Source organism: Pongo abelii, chromosome 6, assembly GCF_028885655.2.
Source record: "Pongo abelii isolate AG06213 chromosome 6, NHGRI_mPonAbe1-v2.0_pri, whole genome shotgun sequence".
In the NCBI taxonomy this organism is placed as follows: Eukaryota; Metazoa; Chordata; class Mammalia; order Primates; family Hominidae; genus Pongo; species Pongo abelii.
Genome location: NC_071991.2, coordinates 100,401,659 through 100,417,024, shown reverse-complemented (window position 1 = coordinate 100,417,024; position 15,366 = coordinate 100,401,659). Strand labels below are relative to the sequence as shown.

The window sequence follows — 15,366 nt, the reverse complement described above, 5'->3', positions numbered from 1 at the left end:
TGACAGTCACAACAACATGGATGAATCTCAAACATTTTAAGTTGAATGAAAAGATGCCAGGCCAGGCACAATGGCTCACGCCTGTAATCCGAGCACTTTAGGAGGCCAAGGCGGGCGGATCACAAGGTCAAGATATCGAGACCATCCTGGCCAACGTGGTGAAACCCTGTCTCTATGAAAAATACAAAAATTAGCTGGGCGTGGTGGCGTGCAGCTGTAGTCCCAGCTACTCGGGAGGCTGAGGCAGGAGAATCACTTGAACCCGGGACATGGAGGTTACAGTGAGCCGAGATAATGCCACTGTACTCCAGCCTGGTGACAGAGTGAGACTCTGTCTCAAAAAAAAAAAGAAGGAAGGAAGGAAGGAAAGGTGCCAGACCCAAGAGTTCATTCCAGTTATATGAAATCCAGATTTGGCAAAGTTAACATGATAGAAATAAGATCAGTAGTTGTTTCGGGGACAGAGAGTTGACTGGGAAAGGGCATGAGGCACCTCTCTGGGGTGATGATTATGTTGTATATCATGAGGGGATGTGGATTACATAAATGGATGCATTTTCAGAATTTGAGATCTGTGTATCCCACTGTGTGTAAATTTTCCTCAGTAAAAATTTCAATGACAAGAAAGGCAATGAAAAAAATAAGACATAGGAGATATTTCTGATTCATAACTTGAGACAGAGAGAGACTGCAAAGCAACTAAAACATGAATGGATTTTAGTTTTCTCGAGAAGTGTTTTACCCTCTAAGCAATTACAAAGTCAGAGAGGATCTTTGTTTTACTTAAGTTATCCCTTTAATGCTTATTTTCTGAAGATCACAGAAGGCATCCAGAACTCTAATATCACCAGCCTCTGATGTTCTAGTGGGAAATGTAGAACTGTTAAAAAACACAATGATAAATGGCAACTAGATGACAACAGATGTTTCCCCTCCAACACAATGATAGAACAATAATAATAGCAGAGGTACCCTACTCAGCAGAGATCAGGGAAGAACAGGAGTTACTCCTCAGAAATAGCATCTTAGATGACTGGGTTGTGATGCCAACAGAGATGTGAAACATCCAAGAAAGCCACAAATAAAGTTGTTTCAGGTCTTGTGGTACAAGAAGACCTCCATCAGTTGGATAATGATACAGAAAGGCCCACAATTTACAACAAAGGAAGCTAAAGCCATGGTTGGCATTGCATTGGATTGCTAGAATCAAGAAAAGACTAGAATATTTCCATTTTCATATGTAAATGACAATATTACAGGACTGGGGAAATAGCAATCACAGACTCTGCTGCATCTGGTATTCTCTTGAAAATACTAATTTGTTGGAGCAATTAATATGAAATAAGGAAAAAGATTGATGATTTGGCTTACTAAAATTCCTTTGAGAAAAATAATTGTCTGAACAAAGAGTATAGAAATACTGAGATTTCAAGATGATGGTGAATTATTCTAGCTGAAACTTTATTTAATAATAGCTTAGCCCATAAACGAAAAGAAGTCAAGCAAGCAGTAAAACCACTTTATAGTTCATTACTATCTTGGACAACCCCCATGCCATAAATAATAAAAAACAAAGAGGACTCCTCCATTTAGTAGCCCAGTGTGAGAACTACACTATAAGTGGAGTTTCTAGGTAATCAGAAAGAAGTAAGACTGATGAACAAACAACTGAGAAATAAATTGGATAATAAAAGTATCTCCACTTTGCTCAGTGTCCAACATGCCCATGGGCAGTGAGCCGGAAAGACAGTGCTGGTGAAAGGGAGCAAGCTCTTCATTTTATCAAGAGCAAGTGGCTACAGGAGATGGTGAATAGATGAAAAAAATCAGACACAATAAATATTTTCTCTGATAACATACCCTTGCCAGAACCTCTCGTATATCTGTGCATTTTCAGGTTATGGAATTATCATTTAATATTTGGAGTTTAATGGTTCACTATTTTGATCATATATGAATCTTTCTCTACTTTTTCTCTAACCTCCTCCCTCTTGATTTCTTCACCACTTTCTACTCTCTCTTACTTTTCCTTCTCTTTTGTTAATAACTTTTTTCTCTTATTACAAAACTCTTCTCTTACTTTCCTCTCTAGCTTCCTCCCCCTCATTCCCCTCTTTTTCTATCATGATGTAATTGCTCCAGGGAAAAGCTTCATCTACAATAGAAAGGTTAACCAGGGGGTGTCCAACTAATAAAATAAGGTGTGAATCTAGAGGTTTATTACTTCCTTGTTTAATTTCTGCTTTAGGTGGCAAAAAACAAGAGCTCACTCAAAGGAATTAAATGTCAAGTACATTTGAAACAAGTAAGAAAATATTTCTTCTAGCAGCATGTAGTGGAATTTACCATAGTAGGAGGTCAGAATACTGTGTGCAGTAGTAAGAGTTTAGAGGTGTTATTTTTAACCCAAATAACGTTAGTCATTTGTACCTGTTAATGAAGAAGAGATCAAATTTTTTAACTCCCTAGTGAAATAAGAAGAGTTATCTTACCTTCCTCAGTGAAAAGTAATGAGAAAGAATGAGCTATAAATGGAGTTTGTCATTTTCACATTTACAGCATGTGTTAGCTCCTTAGAAAAAAAGACATGACATAGTTGAAGGTAATATTATTCTCAGTCTTATACAATGAACTTTCCTTGCTGTTTCTCTAAAAAGATTCCACATTTACAAAGAGGATAGGATTTAAAAAAAATTAACCTTTATCTTTCATTTCTTGAAAATGATCATGTAAATTGCTTACAGGTATAATGGTCATGCCCTCTTTATTATAAAACATTATCTATATTGTAAAATATGGTCAGAAGTTGAGCATTTGGTTGTTGAGGTTTGAATGGAAAGTACAAAGAGTTCTGGTGTCTCCGAATAAGTCAGCTGACAGCCCAGCTACCAAATGGCTGGCAAGGTCTCATTTACTTTGATGAATTCATCAGTCCTTGATTTGGCCTTGCTTTGCAAGCTCACACCTCAGATTCTTGTTAGCACAGGCAGTGTGATCTGTACCTGGGGTTGCAGACACATTATCTTTGGGTCAGGAAATTACAAGAAACTTTTCTCTTCCTTTTTCGGTTTTAAAGAAGGGACCTTTAAGTAGTCAGAACAAAAGTTAAAATTATCTGAATATCTGCATTCAGAAATACTGGTGAGAGTGGCTCAGAAATGCAGGCTTATAGAATGCCAGATTGCTTCTGGTGGAGCTGATCATCAGACACTGACCGCTTCAGTGGCAATACATTATGGAGAGATAATATGATGTCCTTGGTCTTGGGGACAAATTACATGTATCTCAAATGAGAATTTGATGATAACTGATTGTCAGCGAGTTTCTAGGTGATTAACTTGCTTCAGCAAAGTACCTGACTACAGGGTGAGTGATTTCACTGTGATCTAAAAAGAATGAGTCATGCCATTAGACTGCTCTTGAGAAAACAATATTTCAGTTATTTATTTATTGTTATCAAGATGATGTCACCACCAACCATTCATAAATCTCTGGTTGTGCAAAGGAGCTCAATTTTCTCATTCATCCTCCTCCTCTTTCCTGCATCCTGAGAGCCCGTCTGAGTCACTGCTATGTGGGGACCCCAGACTACAGGGACATTTCACTTCGTCTTCCTCTGTGTCCAATGAATGGGTGGTTGAGCATATTTTCATGTCTAATAATTTAAAAATCAGGATTAAAAAACCGAGTTATATCTTCAGAAGTATACTCTCTACTGTTCAAAGGTACCATCACATGTAATATTTTGTCCTGTGAAAAAAAACAGCCACCTGAATAATAAATAACAAAAAATAGAGAACTAATACCAAAATAACAAGCTTGCAATCTGCCAAGGAGCTTGTTACAGTGGAAGACAAAACCCTGGTTCAAAGCCTTTCTTTTTCTTTTATGTTTATGTTTTGATCCTAGTTTTTTTGGTCAGCAAGTACCAGTCTTTATATTTACTGATTCTTTTATGTTTTTGTTAGTGAAAAAAAGAGATAGAGTACATATAAAATAGATTGTGAAGAATTATCTAAGAATATATATAGCCAAAGGGGTACTGAATTTGATTGTCATGTACTTCAGTCCAGTGAATTCACTCTTAATGTCTTTTATGAAGTCCACTCATCTCTCTACTTTTTGTACATTTTTGTCAGCAAAACAAAAAAATTATCCTATAATTGAAAAAACAATTTTTAAGAAAAGTTATTGTAAATTTTCAAAATAAATGTTCACAGTAAAAATGACAGACATTCCTTGAAATGCACATTGTTTTTATAGAATTGGAATTTTTCCCTCACTAGCTGCATTAGGCAGAATGAGAACAATATTGGATAAGAAATCAGGCAACCTGCATTCTAGTCCTGTTTCATCATCATGAGGGAGTGATGAGATGCAGTGATATTTCAAGTCCCCTCTCACTTGATGATCTGTAAACTCAAGTAATAGATAAGCTTCATGTGGAACCTAAGCATGTGATAAATTGGTTCAGAGAAGGTTTAATATGTTCAAGCTTTCAATAGTTTTTGAGAATTACTAGTATTTCCCTTAAAATGTCTTTTAATCATGTTGTTCATGGCAAAATATATTTTTGAGGTGGACAATCCATATGATACGCCAAAGTATTTGTCAGATTCTTATGTTCTGTTTTTCATGTTGGGAAATATAAAAGGGGAAAAGCATTCTTAGATTAGAGAAATATTTAGTATTACTTTTACTATTAGGCAGAGAAGCAATTCATTTCTAATCCTTAGGCTGAGAGGTCACATTCCTTTTCAAGTTGAACAACAGAAGTCTGTTTAACTGGTATTATTGAAAACTTCCTTCTTCCCACAAATCTCTGAAGAATATGGTACCTAACTTTACAAAGCCCAACATTTTCCTGAGAAAATGAGAAAGTAGAAAACATTTAATTGTGAGGTTACAGATTTATACGTCAGCAATAAACAACAGCAGTTTTTGTTTTTGTTTTGCACTGAGCCTAAAGAAAATTGAACCACTCATTATCCAGCAAATGAAATCCTAGTTCTTAGGAACTCATAGAACTTTTCCATAAAGGAAGAGTAGAATTTCAGATTACGCGTGGTCTTCATAGAGAACATTTTTGGGGGTTAAATACCTCACTTTACTTAACCAAGTTAAATTGTTAGACACAGAGGCATTCTGAGAAAGTGAGGAGGGTAGGACTTAAAGAGCACTTATGCATTTAAGTATTGTTTCAAATTCTGGGGTAAGCCAGGAATTACTTTCCTTGGAATTTGAATGTTTATTTGTATCCATAGGTTTTTAAAATTCACCTCGTCTTTCACATGGATCACTATTCTCTTCTTGGAAGCCATGACCACCAGTTGCCCTCTGTACTGTCTTGCCTGGTCTCCATTAGGATCATGGTGTTCATCATGAAATTATGATTTATCTTTCCCTTTATCATAATGGTATTCATATGTGTAGTTGTACAATACTCTATTGATAGAAAAAAATTAGGAAGATCACCTTAATGGGCAGCACAGATTAGTTAAGAACATGCATAGAAATGAACCCCACCACCAATAATTATGGAGAAGTAAATGGAGATACATTTGGATTGATACACACTAAAGGATTATGATAATGGTTAGAGCTTTCCAGAAACCAGACCATGGGCAATCTGATTGTTCCCCAGGGTTTCATTTTTGGGCCTTTTCTCTTCTTACTTTGTATATCCTCCCTTATCCCGAGGACCCTAAAGATATACACTCCCATGATTTCAACTAGATCCTAAACTGTCATATCAGTCCCAGTCTCCTTTCTCTGAAAGTTCAGCTGATCATCTCCAATTTTCAGTGTAACTAAAAAGCATGCAGTTTCCAAGCCCTCTAATTCTCTAGAGTTGTATTGTCCAACATGGTAGGCACTAGTCACATACGGCTGCGGAGCACTTGAAATGTGGCTAGTCTGAATTGAGATGTGCTGTAAGTATAGAATACACCCCATAATTTGAAGACAGTATTTAAAAATGTAAACAGTGTAATTAATAATTTTTATATTACTTACATGAGAAAATATAATTGAATATATTGAGTTAAATAAAACATCTTGTTAAAATTAATGTTTCTTTTTAATGCAGCCATTAGAAGTGGAAAATGACAAAAGTGGCTTACATTAGGTTTTTATAGAGCAGTAGAGGGTGTCCACTTTGCTCCATCCCACCTTATTTCAAGGCACCATTATATCTTACTTGAGTTACATTAGTAGCCCCCAGTCTTTTCTACCTCCAGCCCATAATTTGCTATAGTAATTTTTCTAAAAGTTAGATTTGCCACATGACTTTGGAAACAAAATAATTAGAGTTTGACTCCCAAGTCTGCAATTGACTAGGTGTGTAACCTTGGACAATAATTTAATATTTCTAAATCTCAGTTCTAGCATCGTCTAAGTGGAGATTAAAAATAGAAGGAGAGGATTTTGTATCAATTAATTGAGGCATTGTTTGTAGAGCTTCTGTCAGCACCTATCACATGGTAAACAGCGCATGAAGCCTTTGTGAGCTGGTTGCCACTTTCTAGACACATCCTTTGCTGCCTTTCTGCATGGACCAATGTAGTTCCAGTCATACTGACCCACTGAACTAACAGTTCAGCTGTGTGTCATAATTTCTGCCTTCCATGTGCCCTATCACACGCTCATCTTTCTTCCTTGCTTGAGTAACTCCTATTTCTCATTCAGGACCAGTTCTGGGACCATCTCCTTTAGAGGCTTTCTCTTACTTCCCCAGTCTCTGCATTAGGTACCATCGCAACCAGTGTATGCTCCTGTTATGAGTGAAGATCAATGACAAGTGTCATGGGTGTTGGAGTTAGCAAGTTCTAGGTCCAGATTACAAACTCTTGGTTCAAATTGCAACTTCACGACTGTGTGACCTTGAGCAAATGCCTAACCTCTCTGTAGCTAAATTTTCTCATTAGTAAAATAAGACACTGATAACTGTCTTAGAGATTAAAAGGCATTAGAGTATCTGATACATCATAGAATGCAATAAATAGCTATCGTTGCATTGACGCCCTCTATTGTAACTGTTTGTTTACTTCTCTGCCTTTCCATTTGAAACGTAAGCTCCTAGAAGAAAAGACAAGTGTTTCATTGGTCCTTGTATCAGTAAAGCTTAGTGCGGTGCCTGTGAGCCCTCAACCTAAGTTTGTTAAATACAAGAATGAATTAATAAATGATGGATGAATAAATAACACCATTAGCATCTAAGAGAGGGTTAGATTTGACCTCCTAGAGGGATGGGCATTCAGGGTAAATTAAAATAAATTATGTTGACAAACCCAGTCAGACTGTGAGAAATTCAAGTAAAGGACATTTAAAAGACCTTGGCAGAAATCTGACAGATTTGTCCCATCAGTCCTTGGTGAAGCCATTGTTTCTGGAGGTAGCAACCACACAGTGGGTAATATCTGATAATTATAAATCTTTTAGTTTATTCAGCAGGGTTACCAATGCCTTTTTACATTTGTTATAAATTTCTGGGGATATAAAGCACAATGAAGAAGAGAAGCGTCTAGTGGATTGTTGAGTTCAATGGGAAGAATAGCTTTATCTGTTTTCTTTTCTCTTGTGTTTATTGTTTTTTTCTTTAAACCCCTGCTATTCTGTAACATAGAAGTGATTCTCCAAAGACATCGAACATCTGTCATCTAGGTACTGGTTCTCTAATTCCAGGCTGTAGGCCATAACTTTTACACAGTTACCCAGTTTCTACCTGAATTCTGTTTAAGTGAAACTATGGAAGGAGGGGGCCTGTAATACATATATTATATATAGATATTTTCTTGATAAATAGTTGATTTGGAAACTGCTGAGCAATATTATAGACAAAATGATTGCTATGGAAGTTCAAACAGCAGGCCTCAAATTTCACATCAACAATGACACTTTTAGTTTAGAGTCACTGGAGACAAATGGCAAATAGCCATTATGAGGTTTGAACATTCCTTTACTTTTTTTCTCTGTCAAAGTTGATGTTTCTCTTAAGCCATTTCACAACGATTTGGAGGCCAAATAATCTTCATCTCTCACTAAAGTAAGAAGCCTACTATAAATTTTGTGCCACTTCACTTACTTTTATCACAATCCCAATCAGTTTAAGGAATTAGAAAAGTAGTAAGAAGTCGTTTGCATAATACAGTCTCTATGGGAAAAAAAAACCCTAATATAAAGTTCTGGAGTCGAGGAAAATGGTGGAAATCCATGAGAAATTCTTAGCAATAATAACAGCTAACACTTACAACATGCCTACTATGTGTCAGGCACTATTCTAAGTTCTTTAGACCTCGGACCTTTAAAATGGTTATATTTATGAAGTTGTCTTATATGCATTTATTCATTCAACAAATATTTCAGGAATACAATGTGCTCAAAAGGAACATGCCATAAATGATGAACAAGAGACAGGTTTATTGTCCTTATGAAGCTACTGCTGTGTCTCTTCTAATGTCTTCCTTCACAGTAACCAAGGGAAGATTTGAATCTCCTAAGAATTGTGATGCTATGAGATACTAACATTTCAAATTCTGTATCAAATTTGTTTATGTTTTTTCTAAAATATGTTTAAAATACTTGGCACTGTTGATCTTTTGTGTGGGAACACGGCTCAAAAGATGAAAATAATATCATTTAATCAATGTGGTAAACATATAGGAAGTACTTTCATTTCTTTGCCAAGTTTTGACGTGCAGTGTTTCTGCCTCCTGGCTTTATGCGCTCCTTTCATACTTTTGTCTTCTTCCTATTTGGATGGGTGTTCTACTCCTTTTCTTTAAAATTAACAAACAGCTGAAAGGGCATAATACAATAATCTCCTAAACAAAGGGCATAATGCCCTTTCTGCAATGTTTGGCACCTGGAATGTGAAAGTCTTTGAAAATGTTCTTTCTGCATGAAATATAGCTCTCATGTGGTTTGAGGTTCAGACGGGGGAAACATAGCTCTTTCTTTCTACATGTTAGGAATGTAATGATTGTAGGTTGAAATGTCACAATGCAGAAAATTGTAAATGTTACTGTAAATATACAAGGTCAAATCCAGCATACACATACCTTCAATCTCTACTAGATAGAGATAGGAATAAATTTATTTTTGAGATCCTGTCGTAAGATTTTAATAACCACTTCGTTTTATAGTAATAAAGATAGGAGCTAATTCCGTTATTCGTGAGGTTAGCATAATAGCTCAGTATCTAAAATGTGCTTGAATTAGAATTTGTGTGTATATCATAGTAATACATGGATTAAATACAATCTGATTTCATTGTTTTTAGCACGGTGGAACGTATACATGCAGATTTGTTTGAAGACAGTCATTTTAAACATTTACATTAACCATAACTCCAAAGAAAAATGTTTAAAATGTATAAAACACCTTTTAATTTCAGAGATACAAGTTTTTATGTAAGTGGATATTACTCTGCTTATTTTTAATACTTGCAAACGTCCTTGTATTGGGCATGTATATATTATGTAATTATTGATTATAATATCATCTTTCATTAAGTGCCTGCTGTGACATTGGTTCTGTACTCTGTGTTTTATATATAATCTCTCATTTCATCCTCACAATAACTATGTGAGATTTAGGTCAGTATGGTTAGCCTCGTTTTACAGGTGAGGAAACTGAAACTTTGGAAGGTTAAGTAACTTACCCACCACTGTAAGTAACTGAAAGAATTGAGATTTATGTTCAAGTCTTTTTGGTTGCAGGTCTTCTTAACCTTATCATAATACAAAACACCCCTACTTTCCTCAAAATGGTGATTTGAGCTGAGTAACAATAAATATTACATCTTTTCTTACCTGAGCAGTAAACCATGTGTGCTACTTAGTTCTCAGACTGGGAATGTGTTCTGTGTTCCCGCAGGGTTGAATGTAACAACTGTGAGACTGGAGAACAGTGTGGCGCGATTATGCATGGCAATGCCGTCACCTTCTGTGAACCATATGGCCCACGAGAACTGGTAAGTATGTGCTATTCATGTACATTATTCCATTATAGTATTTACTGAGCTTTTTGTCAACAAAAGTTTTTCTTATGCTCTTAAAGTTCAGATGAAAATTCAAATATGATTTGTGAGTCCTATTACAAATATCTTAAAATTGGGAGGAGCGATTCTATGGCCTATTTTCAGATGTAAAAATAAATAATTCAGTAATAAAATTGTCAGCATCAACGGAGATCATTAAACATGGAGCATCACTATGATTAGATGGCTTTTTAAAAATATCAGTATTTGCTATAATATCCATAATAAACAATTTATGACCTTCTAAGTTCTTCTATAAAGCCATGCTCTTAAAATTGTTCTTATTTTCTCCTTGCAAGTCAAAACTGTTAGATGTTCAGTTTTATCACTTTATTTTAAAACTTTGGTTCATAGCCATAGAAGAACCTGATGGATTTTTCTTTACGTGAAAGAGCACACTGAATAAACCAGTTTTTTAAAAATTTTAATTCATCTCAAATTACTTAGAAGCAGATTATTTTCCTTTACTTTAGATTGATTGTAGCTTTTGCTTGCCAAATCATATGTAAAATTAAACATGAGCATTCAAAATGGAAAGAAGTAAAACTACTAGCCATCAACATGTGGCTAATGAGCCTTTTTTTGGTTGTTGTTAATTTGGTAATTATTTCTGGCATGAAGACTACTTTCATTTTACCTTCTTGAAAAATAATATAAAGCAATTGTTATATCCTGTCTCAATTCCTTTGTCCCTAATACTCTTCTTGTACCATCTCTTATGCTTTACTTTTCTGCTTTTCAGCTTGGGCTTTAATGCTTGTTCTTTTATTTCCCACATCTTCCTTTTCAGAGGGCTTCTAGTAATAGGTTGTATTTTTCACCCTTCTGTCACAATTGTGTCTCAAAATCATTAACTTTAAAAGTTTTCAAATGACTGACTTCCCATGTAAATGGTGGGGCAGGGGGTGCCTAGATGGGCAATTAAAAGAAGATTTAGTTATCAAAATGTGAAAGCCAATTAATTGTTGTAAGATGGTTCTTATTTTATGCTGCTTAAATACCCCTTTCATGCCAATAGATACATTTAATTTATTAAAGATACAAGCTTCAGAGCATTGATGAATTGAGGAGTTTTTAGTTGAAATTACAACACAAACAGAATTAATTGGATGCAAATTAAAATAATAGGTGCTCATAATTCAAGCCTCACAAGTACTATAATATTCCTGCAGACAAGTATGACTCTGGTGGTGAAGTTTTTCTTGAAAAAATAGATTTGTTAGTACATTTTAAATAATATGCCATTACAGAATTAATTATCTATAAACCTTAACACAAATTTAATTTTTTTACTGTAGTTAATTGAGCTTAGACTAAATGCCTGTTTTAGAAGGTGTCTCATTTAGTAATATTCCTGGAAATTCTTGACAAGTTATTTTTGTTGCCACTGGTTAATAGGAAATAAAAATATCTAAGAATATAATGCCAAAATTCATATTTTCATAGCATAAAACTGAAGTATTATTTAATCCTATGTATGTTTAGTCCTGATTGTTTCACTATATCCATGTTTATTTAGCATTAGAGTTGATATATTCAGTGGGCTAATTTTGAATTGTGTTTTATAATTAATATGGGATTAGCCTTTCGACTAAAAAGAAAAATACTCAAAATAATTATCTTCATTTGGGAAATAAGAAAGTATGTAGTTTTTGTATTTCCATTATAAGTATTTTCCTAAGATGAATTTGTATGGTGAGATTCAAAGGGAATAAAATCAAACAGATTGAGAATGATGGCGATGATGTCCACACTTTATACTAACTTCTAATTTTTCATAATTTTTATACTGTATTGGTGTTCCCAAAGCAAAAATATACATTGTATCCAAGTTGTGTTTATAGAAAACAGATCAATCAAATGAAAAGTGAGGAATTCAGTTTTCAGTTAACATTATATTCAATATTTACTTAAAATCCAAACATTTGCATGGTACTTTATGACTGAATGCCGTCAAAATTGTTGTGCGTGAGAACTGATGAAAGTTATCAGCCCCCAAACATCACTTTTTAAACAATATGCCTTCTTATTTTTCATAAAGCCCATTCTTACTGAAGTTGTGAGAAAAAGAACCACAAGCAAAGAACCTTAGTAGGCTGAGGTTTTATCTTTTAAAGTGCTAAAAAGAGGATCTCCATTTTTGTGAATGTAGTTAAATAGCCATTTCATTTCTGGAGAAGTTAGTCAGTGAGGGGTGGCAGAAACTGTTACCTGGACATAGCACAAGTTTTTTGTTTCTTTTTAACTGCTGTGCCATGCACCCCTCACTGGGTTTTATTTAACCCAGTGAAGTCTGTGTATTTCAGGTGGTGACACTGAAGTTTATTAATGTTGTTAGTATAAAATAAAGGGAAAAAGGAATTCATTTTCTCACTCATTTAAAGGAAAATATGCTCTCAGAGTTTAAAATGAAATGAGTTATGTTACCCTCCATTTTAAAAAAAGAAATTATTTACTAAATTATTACTATTATGTTTTAAGACAAGGCCTCACTCTGTCACCTAGGCTGGTGTCCAGGTGCGCCATCATGGCTCACTGCAGCCCTGACCTCCTGGGCTCAGGTGATCCTACGACCTCATCCTCCCACCTCAGACTCCTGCCTCAGCCTCCCAAGTAGCTGGGACTACAGGCGTGCACCACCACACCCAGCTAATTTTTTTTTAATTGTTTGTAGAGATGAGGTATCCCTATGTTGCCTAGGCTGGTCTTGAACTCCTGGGCTCAAGCAATCCTACTGCCTTGGCTTCCTAAAGTGCTGGGATTATAGGCATGAGCCTCTGCACCAGGCCTATTTACTGAATTATTCTCACATATTTGGAAATGCATTTTAGTTACAAGGGTGAGTTTGGACTAAAACAATATCAAACTCAATAAAAATTTTTAGAGAAAAAGTACAGAATGAACAGCTTCGACCTACAGTGATTTCTTCTGATTCATTTAGTTATCATACTAATTTCCTATAGTTTTGAGTGTATTTAATAATTTAAGAGAGATTTGGTAAGAAAAAAGTTATGTATCAGACCTTCATAGTTACCATATTATTTATCAAAAGGTCTTTAAGGGCCCCTTTTGTTTTCAGAATGTCAAATATAAAGGCTTAATAACTCATATTTGAAGTCAAGATTAATAATTTATAATACCCAATTATAAATATAGGTATAATTTATATTTATAATACTCAAGTATAAATATAGGTGAATAGATTTCAGAATAGATTTCATTGGCAGTGCTTCTTTTTTTTTCCTTCATCTTTCCTGTTCTTTCTTGTAGCTGATATTTTACTAATAAAATAAATGGGTAAAGGTAAAGAAATGAGAGTCAACCATTATACCAGTCCTAAACTTCCCTGGTGAAAAAAATTAGAATCAGTAACCAATCAAAGTCTACGGTCACCCTCAGTTAGCACACATAATTTGAAATTTGGCGATATTTCACACAACTTGCTGCTCGCTAGCAGAGGTCACAGCTGTGGAACTTGATCAAGTAGGTACAAGCATCATTTATTACACCATCAGGATAAGTATCTAAGACTCTTCATTCAGTACATTTAATGCACTAGCAGTAGCTTTATAGCCATGTATTTAAAGCACACATTCAGTCACCTCTCCAAGTCATGATATAGATATTTTGATATTCACATGTATCTGATCTTTTAATATTCACGTCCCAACTGAATTCCGACAGAGCAAGAGCCTTGCTCACTCATTTCCTACAGCTGTTCATGAATTGTATAGCACCTTGACCCTTCTGCAATTGTGGACTCTATCATATAAGGGCCAACAAAGTGCAGGGATATGTCTAAAGATGTTATTAAGACATATAAGAAGCAAAGTGCAACAGAGAGACTCTGTCTCAAAAAACAAAACAACGAAAAATAAAAAGAAGCAAAAGTAAGACAACCTACTGCCTCTGCCACAGTGAAAAGAGTTATCCACTTTCTATTGCATAGGGTGGAGTAACTAAAATGTCCTATATTGTAGTGTACAGAGTTTCAGAACCCAGCAAAATGAGAACCTTAATTCTTGTCTCATTTGAGCTGGTATGGGTCAAAGCTACTGCTCTAAAGGATAAATGAATAAAATTTTAAAATTAAAGAAGCACCATTCTTCTTTCAGAAGGGGGAGGTTTTGCTTAAGCATGCTTCTTCATGAAACTAAGGAAAAGTAGCAGAAACTTGTTGGAAGACTATTTCTAGGTCCATAATTCTATTTCTTTTCTTCATTTTTTTGGTAACAGTTTTATTGAGAAATAATCCACAGATTCTACCTTCTTTAAAGTGTACAGTTCAAGGCTTCTGGTTTATTTACAAAGTTATGGAACCATTATTACAATCAGCTTTAGACCATTTCATCCCACCCCTCCACAAAGAAAGCCTACGACCTTTAGCTATTGTATTTCTATTTCCTTTTCAAAATAATTTTATTCTACTCCTTTGTTCTTAATTTATCTCCCAATTTTTGTTCGGTAGCCTTTTTGCTACATTTCTTTGGGTCCCAGATCTATTGATCTGGTAGGATGGAGGGGAGATGGTGGAATGAGTGGAGAGGAGCTTTGTTAAATGCCTTCACAAGATAACCTGCTGGATTCCACTAAAAACAGTTTATGAAAGGACATTGAGAAATATGCTATCTGTCCCCAAGTCAGGATTTCACTTCTTTATTCCCCACAGGGGAAGAAGAAACAGGTCTGTGTTCAGACACATTGATAAAATGAACTAACAACTGGATAAATGCAACTTCTGTTAATGGATTTCCTCTCTCCTCTTTTTTAACTCTTCCCCTCCCCGTACCCCTCCCAGCATCTTTCTTCTCTTTCTCCTCTCTATCTTGTCTTATTTTTATATATTCTTTTTCTCTAGATTACCACAGGCCTTAATACAACAACAGCTTCTGTCCTCCAATTTTCCATTGGTAAGTGTTTTTAGCAGTTGTAACGATTTAACTTGGAAATGTTTGCTTTAAACATAGTGTGCAATCAGGATTATAATGCCAGATGCTTTTGGATTTACAGAATAGTAAGTCTTAATTTTGCAGTAAATAATCTACAACATTTTTAAAGTGAAATAAATATTTTTAAATGTTATATTCTGTTCTCATTTCTCTCCAGCAATGAGTGGTATTAAAAATACTGCAGATAATTCAAAAAATCTTAAGATGATTTACATATGTATTTTGCATACATTGGCTTATTCTGTTACAGCAGGATTACCTTGCTGGTTGTGTTTTGCTCAGATTAAGATTGAAATATGTTCCATTTCCTGAGCTCTGACTGACTGGTAGTGAGAAAGATAATTACTGGTAACCAAAAGAAACCAATTAAGGCTTCAT

At 35.0% G+C, this 15,366-nt stretch overlaps 1 protein-coding gene across 1 annotated transcript in view; it reads left to right on the top strand.

Annotated features, from left to right (window-relative positions):
- The window catches only part of RELN (reelin), a 521,559-nt gene that overhangs the window by 251,460 nt on the left and 254,733 nt on the right, over nucleotides 1–15,366 (top strand). Inside the window, exons 7-8 of the mRNA XM_024250358.2 lie at nucleotides 9,877–9,973; nucleotides 14,898–14,949. Of these exons, the coding sequence (XP_024106126.2) occupies nucleotides 9,877–9,973; nucleotides 14,898–14,949 (149 nt within the window). The remainder of the gene's footprint in view (nucleotides 1–9,876; nucleotides 9,974–14,897; nucleotides 14,950–15,366) is intronic.